At 38.3% G+C, this 14,512-nt stretch overlaps 1 protein-coding gene across 1 annotated transcript; it reads left to right on the top strand.

The window, feature by feature from the left end:
* Positions 1 to 6,444: 6,444 nt before the first annotated feature.
* Positions 6,445 to 9,852, top strand: LOC116251454 (probably inactive leucine-rich repeat receptor-like protein kinase At3g28040). Its single transcript, XM_031625742.2, has 2 exons — positions 6,445 to 8,151; positions 8,261 to 9,852. The coding sequence occupies exons 1-2, from the start codon at positions 6,605 to 6,607 to the stop codon at positions 9,732 to 9,734; spliced, it is 3,021 nt and encodes a 1,006-aa protein (XP_031481602.1). The 5' UTR covers positions 6,445 to 6,604; the 3' UTR covers positions 9,735 to 9,852.
* The last annotated feature ends 4,660 nt before the right edge of the window (positions 9,853 to 14,512 follow it).

Raw genomic sequence — 14,512 nt, 5'->3', positions numbered from 1 at the left:
GCAAATTTAATATTTATTTATATATATATATATATAATTGTTCATTCAAATATAAATGTTTTCAAACAAGTGCCTCTTCAACTAAGTTTTCTGGTTTCGCTACTGTCAAAGCCCAAAGGGCACTTTGTGGATGAGTCTTTTGCTTGATTTTCGTAGGTGGTACTCCTTCAAACTGTTAATGGTAGTATGTTTTATACTCGAGTTGAAGGGATTATGGTCGGATTGATAGGTCCCCAAGCAGCCCTAGACTGGAGGACTAGACTGGAGGACTGGAGGAAGAAGAGAGAGCTTTAGCCTCCTACTCACTCAAAAACAGTAAGGCTCCCTCTATATCAGTAACATGCATGTGTTGGTGCAGGTGATGTCGGTCTCTCCATGCATCGGAGCTCTCAGTTTCCCAAGCTGCGCAGTGAGCACACTCATCTCTGTCTATAGTGTCTGCTTGCGCAGGTGCTTTCTTCCATTCACCAGTTGGAAGTCAATGAACTGCAGCCCCTGCTCTGTTTCTTATCCTGTACTAACTGCTTAGACTTAACAAGACCCCAGATGCTCTTCGGCTCGCAATCTCATCGCCACACTGCTCTCAGTTCTTATTAGCCAACTTTTGGATGTTTCCGGCCATCTAAGAATCTTTCTCTCTGTAAATCTGCTTTTCGTTCTTTAAATGTCTTAATTTAATTTTGTACAGTCCTCGAAGTGCTGAAACTGATTCATGTGACCCCAGTTGCAGAAATCTTGCCAACATGTCACTAAAGTGACAAGACATGAATCTTGCCCGCAGGGTTCAGACAAAAACTTTTGAAAAATAAATTATGGGTCTTGCAGACGACCGACTGACTCCATTATGGGTCTAATTGCAGAGAGAAATGGACAAGAAAGATGGAAGCCAACTTGCTGTGAGACCATTACAGCAGGAGCGGGACCACGCTCTTTCAGCACTGTAGAAGATGAATAGTTGCAGAACACCAAACTTCAGACACACACAGAAAGAGAGAGAGAGAGAGAGGGAGAAGCTCCTCGTGAAGGCAACCTGGATGATGTGAGTCGCAACAATCCGTGACACCTTGGCCACGTTACCTTTTCCGTGCAACCTCCAAAATGCTTCATTATTAAACCTACACCTACCACCTCTCCTTTAATCAGGACCGGCTAACTTCCATGTAATCCTTTAATCGGGACCGCCTAACTTTCATGCAACATATATATTATTCTCCTTTAATCAGGACAGGCTAACTTTCGTGCAATAAATGTTATCTATATATATATATATACATTTCTCTCTCTCTCTAAAATCACCAACCATTAAACGAGGACCGTCCATTTGAAAGTAGATAGAGAGTCCTGATTGGTTTGGTTCGACACACCCTCTCCAATAGCTGGAAACCTTTTATTCGACGATGGGTGGAGGAAAGGGAGAGCTGCTGCAGCTCCTTCCTGCCATCGCCGGCCATGGGGGGAGAGAAAAAGAAAGAGGAATAGAGATATTGAGACATAGAGAGGATATCAGACAAACTCACATTTGATGTCACTTTATGTCTCATGTTTGATGTCTCTTTATGTCCACTAAATGTGGTGTCACCATCCAATTCTCTCTCTCTCTCTCTCTCTCTATATATATATATATATATATATATAACACAGAGATGTTAGCAGACTTTTTCAGTCTAAGAGTTGGATTTGGAGTCAAATGTACAGAATGAACTGTAATGTTATTCTGACATCCACCTTAATCGGATATTTAATTACCAGTTTCGATAAGAAATGTAATATAGGAAATTTGAATTTGATTGATGATGATTGAAGTGAATTTTCTTATGGGAATTGATAAGAGCTCAAATGGGTAGTATGTCAAAAAATATTCAAACCATTGACACGCACCGCTGCCTGTGCATGCATTTTATATAACCCATCTTCTCTATTAAGTTGTGGAGCTTGAACATGCTAGGGATACTCTTTCTCATGGTAAAGTGTCGTGCTCATACTTGCAAAGTGAGTTTCCGAAAATTTGTAAGATGTTACAAGCAGTACTGGAAAATAAATTGCTCAAATATAGCCAGGTCGAAATTTGGAATCCTGTGACAAGATGATTTACTTAGGCTTCCATCCTGCAATAGTGAAGTCCGAGAGAATAAACTGTTTATGCGCCAAGTAAATCAAACACGGTACCGACTTAGGTCCAATCGCATTTCTTATATAAGAGAAAAAGAAAATATCAAGCTGCTATTTGATAGCGATAGAGTTTTTATGATCAGATCTCGCTAAATTAACTTTAGTTTAATCATGGTAATTAATCTTAGGTAGTGAATAAAAAATGGTATTAATTAAAATAATTTAATTCGTTCTACTGAAAGGAATTTGTGAACTGAGTGGTTGACTTGGATGAAGGGCGGAGTTCTTTTATGGTAAAAGTGCCACTATAAATTTTTCAAATTGGAGTAAAATGAAAGTTTCTTGAAATGTTACGACAGAGCTGGTTCAACACTTAGATCTGATGTTCAATACGCACGGATGCTTGTGCCTTAAAGGAGGTGAATTGTACTAAAAAAATTAGTCTCGTATTGAAGATTATGAGGGATCTTCAATGGATTATAAAATAGATGATAGCTATGGCTCATAGTTTTTTTTGGGGTGGAGCCGAAACTACTAAGGAGGCAGGTTGGGATTTGCCGAACTAGGAGCCCGAACTCAAGAGTGGGTCGAGTTGTTACATTCTGCCCGTAGCTTGAACCACGTTGCCCTTTAGACATTTGACTGTGGCAGTACACAAAGATCAACCCAAACGCGACATTCTAAGATCGACTTAATCTATGAAAAGCTCTATTACAAAATTTGGAAGTTCCGGAGAGGAAACATGCACAGCTGAAGTTCACTGCTTTAGAGTTAACACGGTACGGCAAAACAACATGCCAACAAGTGCTCCGTTCACCTGGCTAGGTCACATGGACTTCAAAAGCTAAGTCCAATAGACCAGAGTCACTACCCGCTGATTCCATGAACCTATGTAGACTTGGTTGTTAACTATATATTTAGTGCCTCATATAAACAAAATTCTTTGCTCGATTTCATGAACCTATGTAGACTTGGTTGTTAACTATATATTTAGTGCCTTACATAAAAAAAATTCTTTGCTTCACCCTTGGCCAGCCAAACTTCATTTCAAAACGAAGGAAAGTCTTGAACTCACATGGACGTCAATCCACAGTACAAGGCAGGTATTTCAGTGTTCATGATCACAAGGGTCCAAACGCATTCAAGCTTCTTTGTTTCGATCCTAGCAGTAAAAGTAAATGTAACTTTCATGCAAACGGACGGGAAAGGGAGGGTGAAACGAAGACAAATTGGACCAAGAAATGAAGTGAATCCAATCCAAAACATGTACCATTAGCTTTTACCTTTTTTCACAATCCAAGAATCTGAATTCAAGATCTCATAGTTGCAGCCGTCGGACACCATATCTGGTTTAGTTTCTTCTCTATTTGTCCCGATGCACATTTATAGAGATAAAAATGGTCAGCAGCGTGTTTGTTAGGCATTAGAACACCGTAACTTTTGAAGGCTACCGGAGGAGCTAGCAAACTCCGGTCACACCATTATCAATGTAGTGCAAATAACTTTCATTCGGAGTGAATTACATGGTTACATTGATTCATTTGCTCTTAAAAGAGCTCGAAGCCATTCTCTATTTCTCTTGCTTTCGAGTCGTAGGTTGTGCCGTGTTTGAGATAAGTCTAATATATGTCAGCTAGCACAATATTTTCATCGTATTTTTAACAGTGACATGTCATCAGTAGAAACTAATAAGATTCACTACTTCAATACCAATCCTCCAATCGTTGATATTTTAGGGTACCATCATTTACTACCACGACAAAGTCAGGAAACAAGTGGTGACGTTCCAATGCTTAACACATTTTCAACTAATTCGACCAGCTATGCTATGATGTTCTTCATTGGCATAAAGGTTATTATAGTACAAGATGCCAAGTGATAAAAGAGAGAGAGCTAGAGAGTTAAAATTTTAGGTCTAAGTGTTGAACTACTGCTACTTCAACACTGCTGCCGCCGCCGCCACCTCCACCTCCACCACCTCCATTCCTTAAAACAAACAAGCAATAACTGCCAATGACACAAGGGTGCTTACAGTACAAGATGCCAAGTGATGCATCAAGTAATACCAATTTTAATAAGAAAGAGAGAGCTAGGGAGCAAGTTTTAAGTCTAAGTGTTGAACTACTGCTACTTCACCACTGCCGCCGCCGCGGCCACCACAACCACTGCATCAGATGAGGAGATGGAGGACGAGGGTAACTTTGTCATTAAAGTAAGCCGCAGACCATTGACTGTCGTCCCGTCGTTCACCGGAGAAAGGAATTGGAGAAGGAAGAGGTGCCGAAGTGAAATGACTAAAATGCCTCTGTCCGTCCTCACGCCGGTCTGGTACTCGCGGCGCCCAACGGGACATCGTCGCCGTAGATTCCGGAGTTCTGATTGCCGGCTCCCCGTTCCTCTGCCTCAATTAACATAAAATGACGATAGTGCCCTTCTTTGAGTAAAAACCGGAGTACTCCTCCTTGTAAATAAAAAAACGCTCTTGAGGGCTTCTTTGATTGCCTAAATTAACTGAAGAAACGCACACGGCTGTGAAAAAAAAAAAAATGATATGTTCTCAAAGTTTAGCACATCACATCTAATCTACGGGATTTCTAAATTTGATTCTAAAGTTAAAAGTGTTTAATACAATTTTTTTTTTTTTCATTTGGTAATGAGTACCCAAAAAGAATGTGGGTGAAGGTGAAATGTTCATGTTTCTAAATTTTGATTCTATGTTAAAAAGTGTTTAATTCAAATTCAATTTTTTTTTTCATTTCATAATAGCAGCTACAATCATATAACCCTCTTATCTTTTTGTGTATATTTGAATGTGTATGTTTATAGAACACAAGATTTCTCTTGTCGTCTAGATGCTCCAACGTACCGTACATGCAGCCAAAGGATTTTAGTTTCTCTCTTTTTCTTTTGATTGAATATATATATATATATATTCAGATATTGCTAGATAGTTAATATTATAATGGTTTACGATAGTTTTAACGATGATTTATGGTCTTTTAATGATAATTTTTTAAATTTTAATCGGTCTACAACTATTTGTGTAGTAGTATTACAATCTCTCTCTCCCTCTCTCTCTCTCTCTATATATATATATATATATATATATATATATATATATATATATATATATATGAAAGAATTCATACGAAAGTAAATCATGAATTTTTTACTTTGAAATAGTTAGGCAGGTGTGAAGGCTCTTTATTCCCAAGTTATGGCTGCCGCTAAATTTAACTGTGCATCATAATGAGCAGACAGAAGCCCAAAACCTTACCCGTGTTTCTCGGGGACTCCAATTTTGCTCCGTCGTTCAATCATACAGCGATGATAGGTGCACCAAACAAAACCTAGTCTGACCGGGCCCAGCCATTTATTAGTTATATATGAGAACTACGTCTCGACCCTCATGTTGCAGGGCCTGGCTCGGTCCACTTGCCGACCTCTATCTAGGCCACTCTATCTGGTGAAGTCTGTATTGAACTCTCCAAATTCTCATATCGAAACCAATTGGGAGCTTTAGCGCAGCTAAAAAAACTTTTTAGTTGAATAGATTAGTAACCATGATTATCGCATCAAGATTTGGAATGCCCATCTCTTGGTTGAAGGCCGAAGCAGCCAATTCTTGTTTTCCATCTCTCGCATGTCGCCTCCACTACGATCCAACTTCACATTAATAGCTTCATTTTATAGCACATAGAATTGATGTCTTGAAAATTCGAAATAAAAACTAGTCGCCTATCAACATTCACTCCACCTATTACATCAACCTCTCCAGAAATATCAAGATTCAATTAAAGTTGCATTGGAAACATATATATAGCTTTACTTTTGAAAAAAGTGAAGTAAATTTTTGTAAAAAAATTTTAGCCTCAATAGTATTGATAATCATTGTTCGGCTGAGATCGCATTTAGCATAATGGCATGACTTTGGCAGCCAAGCATTTGGATCTTGAACAATTTTGTTCCTTCAAATTGGTTATAAAGGCTTATTTTAGCTTAGGGTGCGTTTGATTCCTCATAAATCTTAGATTCGAGGGAATCTCAAATCTATCATAGCTAGCTGAAATCTACAGTTATATTAAACTGTAGATTTCAAATGTAAAAAATGTAGATTGGAAATCAGATGAAAAGGATCGAATTTGAAAACCACGGATTTCAAATCCGAAGTGATCAAAATTTGGTTGACAAGTCCAAAGAGCAAGTAATGTAAAATAATACGACTAAGGATAAAATTGTAAATTTTCTATTCGTGGGCAACAATGTAAATTAAGCAAGTCACGGGGTGATGTCTTTGGATTTTTCTATTTTCTTTTTTACTATTTGGCGGCGAGGGGAAAAAAAGGAAAAGAACGTCTGAAGGCTACAAGCCTACAACCGTCGCCTGTGGCGCCTCTGTGAATCTCTCCTTTCATCTTCTTTCTGGTTTCTAATGGTGGACAGGAAGAGCTCTTAATGGTGGACAGAAAGAGGTCGTAAAGGGCAAGAAAAGAAGATGAAGAGCTTCCCAAGGAGCATCTTCTCTTGTCTTCTGCTGGTCCTTGTCCTTCACATCTCCTCCTGCATTGCAACTGACTCGGTTCTGCAACTCAACGACGATGTCCTGGGCCTTATCGTCTTCAAGTCCGAGCTCCACGACCCAAACTCCTCTCTGAGTTCCTGGAACGAGGACGACGACACGCCGTGTTCTTGGAGGTTCGTGAAATGCGACCCCAAGAACGGGCTTGTCTCCGAGCTATCGCTCGAGGGGCTCGGCCTGTCGGGGAAGATCGGCAGGGGCCTTGAGAAACTGGAGAACCTGCGGGTCTTGTCCATTGCTCGGAACAATTTCTCCGGCAAGCTCGGCCCTGAGCTGTCTCGATTAGGTAGGCTCAGGAGCTTGAATTTGAGCTACAATCGCTTTACCGGCTCTATTCCGGCCGGTTACGGCGCAATGAGGTCGATCAGGACGCTGGATTTTTCGGAGAATCTACTCTCCGGGCCCCTCCCCGACCACCTGTTTGAGAATTGCACGACAATCAGGTCAGTCTCGGCGGGTGGCAATCTCTTCACAGGGAGTTTGCCGGCGACGCTGCAGAAATGCGTGGTGTTGGGAAGCCTGAACGTCTCGGGGAACCGCCTTTCAGGTTCTCCTGAGTTTGCTGGTGGGCTGTGGATGCTGAAGAGGCTGAGGATGCTTGACCTTTCTAGCAATGGGTTCAGTGGTCGGATTCCGGTCGGATTATGGGGTCTGCATAACCTCAAAGAGCTTTACTTGCAGAACAATCAGTTCTCTGGGCTACTGCCATTTGATGCTGGGTTGTGTATTCACTTGAATCGTATGGATTTGAGCGGCAATCTGTTCACAGGCAGGATACCTAACTCGTTTCAACGACTCAGTTCTCTGTCTTACATCAATTTGTCGAAGAACAAGCTAAATGGCGAGGTACCAACATGGATAGGAAGCCTTAGCAGCCTTGAGTACTTAGATTTTTCAGGAAACTTTATGAACGGAAACCTGCCGTCTTCCTTGGGCGACCTGAAATTGTTGGGGCATCTCTATCTTTCTGAGAACAGATTCTCCGGCGAGATACCGAAGACCATCGTCGAGTGCACCAGGCTCACGGAATTGAGCTTGAGGGACAATGACTTGAGCGGGAACATTCCTCCAGGCCTGTTTGAGCTTGGGCTGGAGACGATCGACCTATCTTCTAATGATTTCTCGGGTTTGATACCACCTCTCTCGACTCGGCTGTTCGACTCCCTTCGTGTACTTGACCTGTCGAACAACAACCTGACAAGCAAAATTCCTGCTGAGATGAGTTTGTGCACCAACATGAACTACCTGAATCTGTCATGGAACAATTTGCAGTCGTGGTTGCCGCCGGAGTTTGGAGAACTGAAGTCCCTTTCTCAGTTGGATCTGAGGTACACCGGATTACAAGGCTCGATTCCAAGTGAGTTATTCAATGCTTCTACTCTCACAGTTCTTCAGCTGGACGGGAATTCTTTAACCGGTCCGATTCCAAAAGAGATTGGAAACCTTTCATCCCTAACTTATCTGTAAGTCCGTCCTACATTTTGCATTTTAGTTTACTGCGAGGTAGAAAATGGGAGACTCTGCTCATCTCTTACAGGAGTTTGTCTAACAGTAAGTTCTTGTCTCTTACAGGAGTTTGTCTCACAACAACCTGATTGGTAGCATTCCTATGGAGTTGTCAAAGTTGAGAAAGCTCATGATACTGAACCTAGCCTTCAATAAGCTGAGTGGTGAAATTCCAGAACAACTAGGAAGCTTGGACAATCTGTTGGTAGTGAATCTTTCATTTAACAAGCTCTCGGGGAAACTCCCAAGGGGGAGGATCTTTGACGACTTGGATCAGAGTGCTTTAGAAGGAAATGATGGCCTCTGCTCGCCAAAATTGGGACAGAAGTGTCAATTGAATGTCCCGAAGCCGCTGGCTCTAGACCCAGGGGGGTTCAGAAACGGAGACGGCAACGTGGGCTCAGAAACTGCCTCTCAGAGATTCAAACACAGAAAGTTCCTCACTGTTTCAGCCATTATTGCAATCTGTGCTGCTGTGGTTATAGCTATGGGGGTTGTGATGGTGACTCTGCTGAACCTCAAAGCTCAGAAAACTGTGGAGTTAATGCAGCCTTCATCAGAAAGTCTCTCTTCCACTACCGGAAAGTCTTGCCCTGCCATGGGTAAGCTAGTTTTGTTCAGTTCTGCCTCCGACTCGAGGTCAGAAGATTGGGTAAACAATGCTCAGTCCTTGTTGAACAAGGCCTCTGAGATAGGCAAAGGCGTCTTTGGAACAGTTTACAGAGCTTCAGTCACAGAGGGGAGAGTAATAGCCATAAAGAAGCTCATATCATCTAATATAGTACAGTCTCAGGATGATTTTGACAGGGAGGTTCAGATTCTAGGAAAAGTGAGGCACCCAAATTTGGTGAGTCTCAAAGGGTACTATTGGACCCCGCAGCTTCAGCTGTTGATCTCAGAGTTCTATGCCAATGGAAGCTTGCATGACAGACTCCATGAAAACTCAGCGCCTGGGGTGCCTCCACTTTCATGGCCGCAACGCTTTAAGATTGCTCTGGGAACTGCTAAAGGTCTGGCTCATCTTCACCAATCATACCGCCCGCCAATTATTCACTACAATGTCAAACCAACCAACATTCTGCTTGATGAGAACCTCAATCCTAAAATTTCCGACTTCGGTTTAGCAAGGCTCCTTCCCAAGCTCGACCCGCACATTCTCAGCAACAGGTTTCAGAGGTCCCTTGGATATGCTGCACCTGAATTAGCATGCCAGAGTTTAAGAATCAACGAGAAATGCGACATTTATGGATATGGAGTACTCATACTCGAGCTTGTGACGGGGCGAAGGCCGATCGAATATGGGGAGGACGATGTTGTGATCTTGTGTGATCATGTGAGGTCTTTGATTGAGCAGGGGAAGGCAATGCAGTGTGTAGATCAAACCATGAAGGAGTGCCCGGAGGAGGAAGTCTTGCCAGTACTGAAGCTAGGCCTGGTCTGTACATCTCAAATACCTTCGAGTAGGCCTTCCATGGCAGAAGTGGCGCAGATACTGCAAGTTATTAAGACCCCGGTTCCGGAGAGGATGGAGATTTTCTGAGAAAAGGGCCATCACCATCCACACCACTGTAATCTTTGTTTTCTTTTTTTGTCCCCCTCCTAGCCATCTTAATTTCATCAACCTTCAATATCAATGAGAGATTTCCTTAATCTCCTAATCCTTACGTTTCTTTTCTTCTCTTTCTGGTTTCCGATATTTGGTGCCTCTTTTCTGTTCATTTCCCTAACATTCTCTACCTTAGGAGTGAATTCTTTTCTTTGTGAAAAGTTTTAATTACGTTAAGGAGATCGTTTGGTTGATTGTTTCTCCGAACCAGCAAAATAGCTGCAATTGCTGATCATGAAATTTAATGCTTGTTATCTCTTTTGAAGTCTCCTTAGCTATATTTTGGTCTTTCCTGTGATTCACAACCTGAGATTCTTGTGAATATATTACCTTGTCAATCCCCAAAAGTGGGTGTAATCACCGATGGCAATGGGTGGCCTTCAGTTTGTTATGTTCTAAAGATGAAAATCTTTAGTTTAGCGGTTCATTTTACTTTCCGGCAAGTTACTGTTGGTATGTCGAGTTGAAAAAAAATCCTCGAATGGAGAGAACCAGTTCCAGTATCATGCTAAAACTCATGTAACACCATAAACCATTTGATTTCTCTGTGTAACCAATATCTCAAATTTCAGTGCATAACATATTTATAGACCATAAAGATTCTTTTTCTATCTATAAATTACACAACCCATTTGTGTCCATTAGTCATGAAACTCTTTTTCGAATAGCTATTCATAATTTTGTAAGTTTTTCCTCTAAAACAACTGAATCAACTCTCCGTAAATCCAGCAATAACCTTCCTACTAACTCACACGTCCATTATTCAGGTTAAATCATATTAAAATTTGAGTACTAACAACATATCCCCTCTTGATGTAACAACCCCAAATGCTTCTAAACTTTCTTTAAGCTTAACAATCACAATGACTTTGTGAAACCGTTATCGTTGTGTTCTTTAGATGCACATTCCTTTACTGCAGAAAGTTTTCTTGACATGTTTGATGAAATAATATATGATCTCCATACACATTGTTCTTACATGAAAAACATGATTTTTTGTCATAGAAATTGTTAAATTGTTGTCACACAAAAACTTTGCAGGTTTCTTCTAACTCAACTTAATATCGTTCAAAGTTATCATCCAAATGGCTTGACATTCTACTACAGAAACAACTATATGTTTAGCTTCTATTGATGATAAAGCCATTGAAACCAAATGCGAAAACATATTCACTCATGCTCTTTCAATCATCAGCCAAGCATGCCGAATCATTGTAAGGAAATATAAAGTGAAATTATTGGAGGGTTTGTACCATATTTAAAATCAATTGTTGCATGAACATATCATATAATGTTTTTAGTTGCCCCCAAGTGATGAACCGGTGGACAATTCATAAATCTTAAGACTATGCTCACAAGAAATAAAATATCTAGTCGAATATGACTTAAATGCATCAATTTACCAATCATGCTTTTATAATATTTGCATCATATGTACTCAGCTCTGAGTTGTATTCTTAAGTATATGACATATCTTATCCATGTTGAACTTCGTTAGCAATGATAAAGCATACCTCTCTTGTGAAAACAAAAATGTCTTCATCTAACTGATAAATTTGTAATTTCAAAAATAAATGTAGGAAGCCTAAATCCATTGTTTCAAATTCATTCATAATGCACATTTTGAATTCATTATAGAACATTAATAAAGTGTTTGTCCATATAATGGAGATAATGTCACTAACTAATACACTTACAAGCATAATACTGATATTGTTTATGTACAATGTAGTCCCACTTTTAGCAAGTGCGAGTCCAACTAACTATACCATCATCTTATTTTTTTTGCAATAACAAATCCTTGTGGCTACCATGTATAAATTTCATTATTTACATAAAATTAAGAAATGTAGATTTCCCATCAAACTAAAAAACTTTCCACTTCATTTGAACTAAAATTGCAAGAACCATATATGTAGTCTCATTCTAACAACAAGAGCAAAAGTCTCAAGTAAATACTTACCATGTTTTTGAACAGACTTTTACTACAAGTTTTGATTGACATTTTTTAATCTTACGATTAGTATCATGCTTAACTTTGAACCCCTATTGAGAAAGGCAAATGAACACTTTTCATATACGTTCTGTAGAGATTTTACCTTTCTTGGAGACAAGTCTGAATCAAGAGTACTTTCAAAGGTTTTTGGTGATGGACTGCTTATAGATTACACATTGTTTATTCTTCTAATTCATCAAATGATACATGTTGGACTTGAAAATTATTTTTTCATTTGGAATATCTTTCTTTATCAAAGATCGCATCTTTCATAATAACTAGTTTCTTAGTTACTAGTTTATAAAGTCCATATCATTTGGCTTCGAGGTTTTAACCAACAAATACACATTGTTTGCTATTGTAATCCGAAACGTTTAAAACCAAAACATAAGTAATACATCCAAATATGCGTAAGTGACACTAGACTTGCAGTGTGACTCTTCTTGATTATATGGCTCCTTGTTTTGAATTACGATTAATGAGATATATTTTCAAAAGATACAAAAATGTTGCTGCAACTCCTGCCAATAAGTCATATAGCAAGCCTTTCTTAACAAGCATGTTGTGTCATTTCCGCCACAATTCTATTTTTCCTTTCTACAACTTCTTTTTTTTTTGTGGCATTTTCCCCACATAATATTCATTGTGTATTTTATTTTCTTTACAAAATATTCAAATTCATAAAAAATAAATTCACTTTTCTGCCCTACAAAATGTTTTTGTAGGAAGATAATTTCCTTTAATTTAGCACTTTAAATTCCTTGAATTTGTCAAAAGCATCTGATTTTTATGCTAGAGAATGGACTTCGGCTTATACATGTATAATCATCAATGAATAATAAAAAAGATTTACTCTTACTTAAGGACAATGTGTTCATTGAACTCTAAAAATCTGCATGAATAAGTTCAAGTGGCCCTTAGCCCACCATTTTTTTTTCTGAAAATGAGGTTTGATGTTGTTTCTAAAAACACAACCTTGATACAATTTGTCAGTAATAAAAATATATAATAAATCATGCATCATCTTCTTTTGGCTTAATAATTTTTTACCACTATAGTGCAAATGTTGGTATTGCATATGCTATAATTATAACTTATCTTCAACCCTAGTCATCAGTAAACATGTATCCCCAGATGTAACCTCGAGTGAGAACAACTTATTTTGAAGCATGTAAATTTTTGCAATTATTTCATTTTTTGTCTCACGAACTTCATGATGAAAATAATCCAAATAATCAATTGGCCCACACTTAAGTAGGTTATGACACAAATAACATATAAAATAGAGATCTTGAATAAGCTTTTTCTTTACATGATTTGAAGTTCACTATAACAGTACCTTTTCCTTCAAGTTTTACCTTGTTGTTATCACCCAACTAGATCTCCGACTTTACTAATTCATCAAGCTCTTTAAAAAAACTCTCTACATTGCAATGTAATTTTCGCAACCACCATCCAAAAAAAAAAAAAAAAAAAAAATCCTTTTTGCAATTGTCAGTACTTCTAAGAAAAAAGTTAGTAATCTTTGTGTATGACATTTGCTTGCTGCTTATTTTTTCTTGAACCAATTGATTCCAAATGCCCAAACTTCTTGCAATGAAAACATTGTTTTGCTTTATAGCTTGGTCTATATATATATTACCTTAGAAAACTATGCACCATACCTACTACGTCTTCTTCATCTACCTTGAAAGCTGCCTTTATATCCTCCTCTATTGTGACCTTAAAATACTTTTCTTTTAATTATTCTTGGGCCCATTGGTCTTTTTTCTTTCTTGTTCGAACTTTCAACTTGAAAGCTTGCTCAAAAGTTTTTTCTTAGCTCTATCATTATAACTTTCATGTGTTAATAAAAAAAAACCTGTCAATGCATTAAAGTTGTTTGATGACAAATTATAGGATTCTTCAAGTGTAATTGTGATATGTTCAAATTAGGAGGAAGACTTCTCAAGACATTTTTCGTAATCTCTTGATAAAAAATCATATCTCCAAAAGACCTTATTTGGTTTATCATAACTAAAACTATCCAAAGAAAAAAAAAAAAAAACTTCCACAGATTCACCACTTTTCACAAAAAAATGTTTCAAAACCCCAACCTAGGATTTTGTAACTTGACAATGGTTACCTTCTTATCTCCAAGAAAATCATATTTTAGAATAGTCCATGCTTGATTTGATGCTCTAAAATTCATAATTTTTACCATTGAAAACAGGCACCAAAGTTTGTAGAAGTCATACTGGATCTTACATTCATAGTTTACTAATCATTTGTTCATTGTTCAACTTAGACTCCACATTTTAACACTTCTGCTTCACCAAATCATTCCTCAACATGTCCTCTCATACAATTTTGTTGGTACACTAATTTGAAAAGGAATTCTTGAAATGAGAGAATCAGCTATGTATGAAATGTAAAAACTAATAACCACAAAATGATAAACCATTTAATTTCTCTCCATGAATGACACGTCAATACGCAACGTATTTGTAGAGAACAAATCTCTTCTTTCATCTATAAGTTACACAACCCACTTATGCCCATATATTTATAAAACTCATTTTCCAAATACTAAGCCTTTCCTATAAAATGCTAGAGATAATTCTCCATAAATCCAACAATTACCTTCCCAATAACTCGCATTAAATGATATTTAATGTGTTTAACAATAGTTACAATATAGAAAATATGATTAAATTCAACCATTTTTTTTATGAAA

The sequence above is a fragment of the Nymphaea colorata genome, chromosome 3 (assembly GCF_008831285.2).
Source record: "Nymphaea colorata isolate Beijing-Zhang1983 chromosome 3, ASM883128v2, whole genome shotgun sequence".
NCBI classification, from domain to species: Eukaryota; Viridiplantae; Streptophyta; class Magnoliopsida; order Nymphaeales; family Nymphaeaceae; genus Nymphaea; species Nymphaea colorata.
The sequence above is the reverse complement of the archived record's forward strand: the minus strand, read 5'-3'. Positions and strand labels throughout refer to the sequence as shown.

Bases quoted from the DNA above. Each gene is read 5' to 3' on its own strand.
- LOC116251454 (XM_031625742.2), top strand. From the start codon at position 6,605: ATGAAGAGCTTCCCAAGGAGCATCTTCTCTTGTCTTCTGCTGGTCCTT. The intron at 8,152-8,260 runs GTAAGTCCGTCC...TGTCTCTTACAG, and splicing joins CTTTCATCCCTAACTTATCT to GAGTTTGTCTCACAACAACC.